At 44.5% G+C, this 7,815-nt stretch overlaps 1 protein-coding gene across 1 annotated transcript; it reads right to left on the bottom strand.

Moving 5' to 3' along the window:
- Positions 1-933: 933 nt before the first annotated feature.
- Positions 934-3,172, bottom strand: LOC128318927 (uncharacterized). The gene is made up of 8 exons (XM_053237120.1): positions 2,802-3,172; positions 2,619-2,703; positions 2,350-2,496; positions 2,061-2,269; positions 1,864-1,967; positions 1,648-1,766; positions 1,289-1,465; positions 934-1,158 (listed from the first exon to the last, which is right to left on the bottom strand). The coding sequence occupies exons 1-8, from the start codon at positions 3,005-3,007 to the stop codon at positions 949-951; spliced, it is 1,257 nt and encodes a 418-aa protein (XP_053093095.1). The 5' UTR covers positions 3,008-3,172; the 3' UTR covers positions 934-948.
- Positions 3,173-7,815: the final 4,643 nt, after the last annotated feature.

Below are 7,815 nucleotides of genomic sequence, written 5' to 3'. Positions count from 1 at the left end.
GGCCACACACACTCCAACGTGTGGCTGGCCAAAGCTGAGGATAAAACAGACTCCTGTAGAGAGAAACAGGGGTTATTCTATGAGCTAATCCTGATATAATAAAGGCAAGTAATCCAGATGGACTAAAAGGGTATGTGAAATGAAGACAGGTGTACCATCTCCAGGTATTGATTGGTTCTATTGTAGTTGTTGAGGAGTGTGCAGAGCTCAGAACCATCAATTACTGTGTTTGGCCTGTTCAGAAACTCTCTGAGTTCTTCCGGAGAGATGGAGCCCAAAAGCTAGAGGACACAGAGCAGAGACAACACACTCGTTACAGAGGGAGATGTTGACAGTTCATTGGCTGCCGCTTAAACTATTAGTGAGCGACTCACTGACACGATCAGTGTTGTAGAGCAGAAATACCTCTGCCTGTCTGTCAGCTGGGATCAGAGACAGGAAATCTTTCAGGTCAGGGAATCCAAAATTGAGGAACATCTGTTTCAGGAGCATGTAGAAGCTTCCTCTGCTGTAGCAGCTCAGGCCTGTGAGGCAATATAGGCCACTAATGAAAAAAGTCTGTGCTGAATTCAGATTGATTTTAGATCAGTGAATGTGGGACACTCCTGACTTAGCCCAAATTCTTCATCTGCCAATCACATCTACTGATCACTGCCTGCACACTGGACTAGGCTGAGTCAGCAAATACACAAGCAAGAACATGCACACTTGAAACAAACCCCCCCCCCCAACACACACACACACACACACACACACACAGACCTTGGCTGGACTGGTACTTGAGATAGTCTTGTGTGTAATTGAAGACAGTATCGGACTGTGTTGTGGAGAGGTCACTGTACACATTATCAAGTCCTTTCACTCTGTAAACACAACGACATAGAAGTAAACAAGTTAAAAATCAAAGAAAGTAAAGAATTGATCTGTGCGTTCATGTTGAGGAGGAGCTCACATCTCTCTGTAGGAGTCACAGCTGATGTTCATGGGGATGATCGACAGGGTGTTTGGACCAATCCCAGAAAGGAAGAAGGAAAGGTAAGTCTGGAACCACAGGGCAAAGTCCCCTGGGCTGAAACTTTGGAAGTGAGGCACCAGATCCAAGAGTGTCATGTTCAGAATGGTGTGTGATATTGCTGAAGGAATGCTAGTCATGTTCATCTGCAAACACACAGCAGCACGGATTAACAGTCTGGACACACTCGGACTTCATCAATTAGTATGCATAGAATAAACGTGTCTTATTGCGAAAAGAAATGTGCCCTGGTTTGTAGACTACAGAGATCCTCACTTGTATTGCAGTCTGGTGGAAGACTGTGAAGAAGCTGCCAAGTTGATTCCGACCTAAAGATGTGATCACACTGCTAAACACCTCTCTAAACACAGAGTCATTTCCCAACACTCCTGAATCTGGCTGCAAGATGAACTGTGCCTTCTGCTCACTGGACAGTAAGCCTAACACTGCAACCTGCAGGACAAAACACACATGTCAAGTTTACACCACATCTTCTGAGCTGTGCTAAAAAGTAACATGGAGACAGTGGTACATAACAGCTGAGAGTTCTTCCCCAACAAAGTCTTGAAAATAGCTGTTACTGCTGATTTATAGCTCATAGAAAACCCATAATGAATGTGCATGATCTTACTTACACTGGAGAAATTTGCATTTAGAATTTTAATCTGATCCAAGGGGGCATAATTGGAGAATTTGCCAAGGTTCTTTTCAAGCCAGTTATTGCTGCCGTAAGTGTTGGAAACACAGCCAGGATCTAAAATAATCAGAGACCAGTATGGTAATCAATCAAATCAGACAAGTCAAAGACTGCCAGTTTTCTGTATTAAAACAAGTAAAAGGGGTCTATGTACCTGGCAGGTCAGCTCTTGAGAGAAAGGGAAAGATGAAAGAAGTAACGACAGACTGCTTTTGTTCCACCTTCATGAGTGACTCTTGACTACTAAGAGCCTTCACCCTAAATTGGATGAAAACAGATCAGATTTTGTCGTGAAGTACTTCATCGCTATGTCCCAAATAAGACCTATAGAGTGCTCACATTCATACTTACACAATTTGGTAGGTCTCACAGCTGAACTTCTTGGAACTGAGGCTAGAAAGAAAGTCTATGGACACTGATGACAAAAAGGGCCTGAGCTTCATCTGGAACCACTTGTTGACAAAAGTGGCATTCTTCAGCTGTGTTGCGGTGAATTCATTGATTATCACCTCCCCGATAGCATTAAGTATACTTGGGTCAGCCTCAACACTGCTGAGGGTCTACAAGAAAAAATACTTACAATATATAGTTCCAAAGAAATTTTTATTTTTATACTACAGTGCCACTCAAATTTTCATACCACATTGTAAACCTTGTCCAGGGCTTCATCCAAAGGTGCAGGGAAATTGTGGAAGAAAAGTTTCCAAACTTCTTGAGGGTACTTTATGCTGCCTGTCAGTTTACATGTTAGCACTTTGGCTAGATCATCAGTGGACAGAACAGCAACCTTGAAACACAAGAACATGCAAGATGAAAAGATTTTTATGTAGTCAAATGACAGACAAACAATTATTAAACAAGGCTCAAATTCAGGACAGGAATTTTGCAACTGGTTATTAGATGGCTCACTGATGAACAGGCATATTCAGTGATGCTGAAGTTGCACAGTACTGCAGAAGCATTTCCATACAAGAGCGTAGTCTCAATTGCTTGACTGTGGAGAAAATAAGTAAATTATTACAGGAAGAATTATTGTCTTGTTACTACTTTCTAAATTACACACTTTTTTGATTTTATCAAACCACAGCTCACCTGTCTACACCATGACATGGGTTGACAGTGACACTGGACATGTTTTCAAATGAAGTGGTAATTTTGATACTTGTAGAGGGAGAAGCAGTGGTGGTAAGGAGGGCATTGGTAGTCGTGTTGACATTTGTCCCAATAGGAGTGCTGATTTCAAAACTTGTAGTGGGGGATGCAGTGGTGGTTAGGCTGGTATTGGTAGTGGCAGTCATGTTGACATTTGTTCCAACAGAAGTGCCGAATTCAAAACTTTTAGTGAGGGATGCAGTGGTGATTAGGCTCGTATTTGTAGTGGCAAGCGTGTTGACATTTGTTCCAATAGAAGGGGTGATTTCGAAACTTGTAGTGAGGGAAGCAGTGGTGGTTAGGCTGGTATTGGTAGTGGCAGGCGTGTTGACATTTGTTCCAACAGAAGAGCGGATTTCAAAACTTGTAGTGGGGGATGCAGTGGTGGTTAGGCTGATATTGGTAGTGGCAGGCGTGTTCACTGTTGTTCCAAAAGAAGTGCTGATTTCAAAACTTGTAGTGGCGGAAGCAGTGTTGGTTAGGCTGGTATTGGTAGTGGCAGGCGTGTTGACATTTGTTCCAATAGAAGGGGTGATTTCAAAACTTGTAGTGGGGGATGCAGTGGTGGTTAGGCTGGTATTGGTAGTGGAAAGCGTGTTGACATTTGTCCCAACAGAAGGGGTGATTTGAAAACTTTTAGTGAGGGATGCAGTGGTGGTTAGGCTGGTATTGGTAGTCGCAGACAAGTTGACATTTGTTCCAATAGAAGGGGTGATTTCGAAACTTGTAGTGAGGGAAGCAGTGGTGGTTAGGCTGGTATTGGTAGTGGCAGGCGTGTTGACATTTGTTCCAACAGAAGAGCGGATTTCAAAACTTGTAGTGGGGGATGCAGTGGTGGTTAGGCTGATATTGGTAGTGGCAGGCGTGTTCACTGTTGTTCCAAAAGAAGTGCTGATTTCAAAACTTGTAGTGGCGGAAGCAGTGTTGGTTAGGCTGGTATTGGTAGTGGCAGGCATGTTGACATTTGTTCCAATAGAAGGGGTGATTTCAAAACTTGTAGTGGGGGATGCAGTGGTGGTTAGGCTGGTATTGGTAGTGGAAAGCGTGTTGACATTTGTCCCAACAGAAGGGGTGATTTGAAAACTTTTAGTGAGGGATGCAGTGGTGGTTAGGCTGGTATTGGTAGTCGCAGACAAGTTGACATTTGTTCCAATAGAAGGGGTGATTTCGAAACTTGTAGTGGGGGAAGCAGTGGTGGTTAGGATGGTATTGGTAGTCGCAGGCGTCTTCACATTTGTTCCAATAGAAGGGGTGATTTCAAAACTTGTAGTGGGGGATGCAGTTGTGGTTAGGCTGGTATTGGTAGTGGCAGGGGTGTTGACAGTGGTTCGAAAAGAAGTGCTGATTTCAAAACTTTTAGTGGGGGAAGCAGTGGTGGTTAGGATGGTATTGGTAGTCGCAGACATGTTGACATTTGTTCCAATAGAAGGGGTGATTTCGAAACTTCTAGTGGAGGAAGCAGTGGTGGTTAGGATGGTATTGGTAGTCGCAGACATGTTGACATTTGTTCCAACAGAAGGGGTGATTTCGAAACTTGTAGTGGGGGAAGCAGTGGTGGTTAGGCTGCTATTGGTAGTGGCAGTCATGTTGACATTTGTTCCAACAGAAGTGCTGATTTCAAAACTTTTAGTGGGGGATGGAGTGGTGGTTAGGCTGGTATTGGTAGTGGCAAGCATGTTGACATTTGTTCCAATAGAAGGGGTGATTTCAATACTTGTAGTGGGGGAAGCAGTGGTGGTTAGGCTGGTAATGGTAGTGGCAGGGGTGTTGACAGTTGTTCCAAAAGAAGTGCTGATTTCAAAACTTTTAGTGGGGGAAGCAGTGGTGGTTAGGCTGGTATTTGTAGGGGCAAGCATGTTTACATTTGTTCCAACAGAAGTGCTGATTTCAAAACTTGTAGTGGGTGAAGCAGTGGTGGTTAGGCTGGTATTGGTAGTGGCAGGCGTGTTGACATTTGTTCCAATAGAATGGGTGATTTCAAAACTTGTAGTGAGGGATGCAGTGGTGATTAGGCTCGTATTTGTAGTGGCAAGTGTATTGACATTTGTTCCAACAGAAGTGCTGATTTCAAAACTTTTAGTGGCGGAAGCAGTGTTGGTTAGGCTGGTATTGGTAGTGGCAAGTGTGTTGACATTTGTTCCAATAGAAGGGGTGATTTCGAAACTTGTAGTGAGGGAAGCAGTGGTGGTTAGGCTGGTATTGGTAGTGGAAAGCGTGTTGACATTTGTCCCAACAGAAGGGGTGATTTCAAAACTTTTAGTGAGGGATGCAGTGGTGGTTAGGCTGGTATTGGTAGTGGCAGGCGTGTTAAAATTTGTTCCAAGAGGAGTGCTGATTTCGAAACTTGTAGTGCGGGATGCAGTGGTGGTTAGGATGGTATTGGTAGTGGCAGGCGTGTTAAAATTTGTTCCAATAGAAGGGGTGATTTCAAAACTTGTAGCATGGGATGCAGTGGTGGTTAGGCTGGTATTGGTAGTGGAAGGCGTATTGACATTTGTTCCAAGAGTAGTGCTGATTTCAAAACTTGTAGTGGGGGAAGCAGTGGTGGTTAGGCTGCTATTGGTAGTGGCAGACATGTTGACATTTGTTCCAATAGAAGGGGTGATTTCAAAACTTGTAGTGGGGGATGCAGTGGTGGTTAGGCTGGTATTGGTAGTTGAAGGCGTGTTGACATTTGTTCCAAGGGTAGTGCTGATTTCAAAACTTGTAGTAGGGGAAGCAGTGGTGGTTAGGATGGTATTGGTAGTGGCAGGTGTCTTCACATTTGTTCCAATAGAAGGGGTAATTTCAAAACTTGTAGTGGGGGATGCAGTTGTGGTTAGGCTGATATTGGTAGTGGCAGGCATGTTGACATTTGTTCCAATAGAAGGGGTGATTTCAAAACTTGTAGTGGGGGAAGCAGTGGTGGTTAGGCTGCTATTGGCAGTGGCAGTCATGTTGACATTTGTTCCAACAGAAGTGCTGATTTCGAAACTTGTAGTAGGGGAAGCAGTGGTGGTTAGGATGGTATTGGTAGTGGCAGGCGTCTTCACATTTGTTCCAATAGAAGGTGTAATTTCAAAACTTGTAGTGGGGGATGCAGTCGTGGTTAGGCTGCTATTGGTAGTGGCAGTCATGTTGAAATTTGTTCCAACAGAAGTGCTGATTTCAAAACTTGTAGTGGGGGAAGCAGTGGTGGTTAGGCTGATATTGGTAGTGGCAGTCATGTTGACATTTGTTCCAAGAGGAGTGCTGATTTCAAAACTTGTGGTGGGGGATGCAGTGGTGGTTAGGCTGGTATTGGTAGGGGCAGGCATGTTGACATTTGTTCCAACAGAAGAGCTGATTTCAAAACTTATAGTGGGGGATGCAGTAGTGGTTAGGCTGGTATTGGTAGTGGCAGGCATGTTGACATTTGTTCCAACAGAAGAGCTGATTTCAAAACTTTTAGTGGGGGATGCAGTGGTGGTTAGGCTGGTATTGGTAGTGGCAGGCGTGTTGACATTTGTTCCAATAGAAGGGGTGATTTTAAAACTTGTGGTGGGGGATGCAGTGGTGGTTAGGCTGGCATTGGTAGTGGCAAGCGTGTTGACATTTGTTCCAACAGAAGTGCTGATTTCAAAACTTGTAGTGGCAGATGTAGTGGTGGTTAGGCTGGTATTGGTAGTCGCAGGCGTGTTGACAGTTGTTCCAAGAGTAGTGCTGATGTCAAAACTTGTAGTGGGGGAAGCAGTGGTGGTTAGGCTGGTATTGGTAGTGGCAGGTGTGTTCACATTTGGTCCAACAGAAGAGCTGATTTCAAAACTTGTAGTGAGGGATGCAGTGGTGGTTAGGCTGGTATTGGTAGTGGCAGCCGTGTTGACATTTGTTCCAACAGAAGTGCTGATTTCAAAACTTGTAGTGGCAGATGCAGTGGTGGTTAGGCTGGTATTGGTAGTGGCAGGCGTGTTGACATTTGTTCCAAGAGGAGTGCTGATTTCAAAACTTGTAGTGGGGGAAGCAGTGGTGGTTAGGCTCATATTGGTAGTGGCAGGCGTGTTCACTGTTGTTCCAAGAGAAGTGCTGATTTCAAAACTTGTAGTGGGTGAAGCAGTGGTGGTTAGGCTGGCATTGGTAGTGGCAAGCGTGTTGACATTCGTTCCAATAAAAGGGGTGATTTCAAAACTTGTGGTGGGGGATGCAGTGGTGGTTAGGCTGCTATTGGTAGTGGCAGGCGTGTTGACATTTGTTCCAAGAGGAGTGCTGATTTCAAAACCTTTAGTGGGGGATGCAGTAGTGGTTAGGATGGTATTGGTAGTGGCAGGCATGTTGACATTTGTTCCAATAGAAGGGGTGATTTTGAAACTTGTAGTGGGGAAAGCAGTGGTGGTTAGGATGGTATTGGTAGTGGCAAGCGTGTTGACATTTGTTCCAACAGAAGTGCTGATTTCAAAACTTGTAGTGGGGGAAGCAGTGGTGGTTAGGCTGGCATTGGTAGTGGCAAGCGTGTTGACATTCGTTCCAATAGAAGGGGTGATTTCAAATCTTGTGGTGGGGGATGCAGTGGTGGTTAGGCTGCTATTGGTAGTGGCAGGCGTGTTGACATTTGTTCCAAGAGGAGTGCTGATTTCAAAACCTTTAGTGGGGGATGCAGTAGTGGTTAGGATGGTATTGGTAGTGGCAGGCGTGTTGACATTTGTTCCAATAGAAGGGGTGATTTTGAAACTTGTAGTGGGGAAAGCAGTGGTGGTTAGGATGGTATTGGTAGTGGCAGGTGTGTTGACATTTGGTCCAACAGAAGAGCTGATTTCAAAACTTGTAGTGGGGGATGCAGTGGTGGTTAGGCTCGTATTTGTAGTGGCAAGTGTATTGACATTTGTTCCAACAGAAGTGCTGATTTCAAAACTTTTAGTGGCGGAAGCAGTGTTGGTTAGGCTGGTATTGGTAGTGGCAAGTGTGTTGACATTTGTTCCAATAGAAGGGGTGATTTCGAAAC

The sequence above is a fragment of the Pangasianodon hypophthalmus genome, chromosome 9 (genome assembly GCF_027358585.1).
Source record: "Pangasianodon hypophthalmus isolate fPanHyp1 chromosome 9, fPanHyp1.pri, whole genome shotgun sequence".
In the NCBI taxonomy this organism is placed as follows: Eukaryota; Metazoa; Chordata; class Actinopteri; order Siluriformes; family Pangasiidae; genus Pangasianodon; species Pangasianodon hypophthalmus.
This window is presented reverse-complemented; position numbering and strand designations above follow the sequence as displayed.

Excerpts from the sequence above, each read along its gene's own strand:
- LOC128318927 (XM_053237120.1), bottom strand. The coding sequence starts at position 3,007 with ATGACTGCCACTACCAATACCAGCCTAACCACCACTGCATCCCCCACT. Across the intron at positions 2,270-2,349 it reads TGGACAAGGTTTACAATGTG|ACCCTCAGCAGTGTTGAGGC; the intron begins GTATGAAAATTT and ends TTTTTCTTGTAG. Across the intron at positions 1,767-1,863 it reads CTCAAGAGCTGACCTGCCAG|ATCCTGGCTGTGTTTCCAAC; the intron begins GTACATAGACCC and ends TGATTATTTTAG.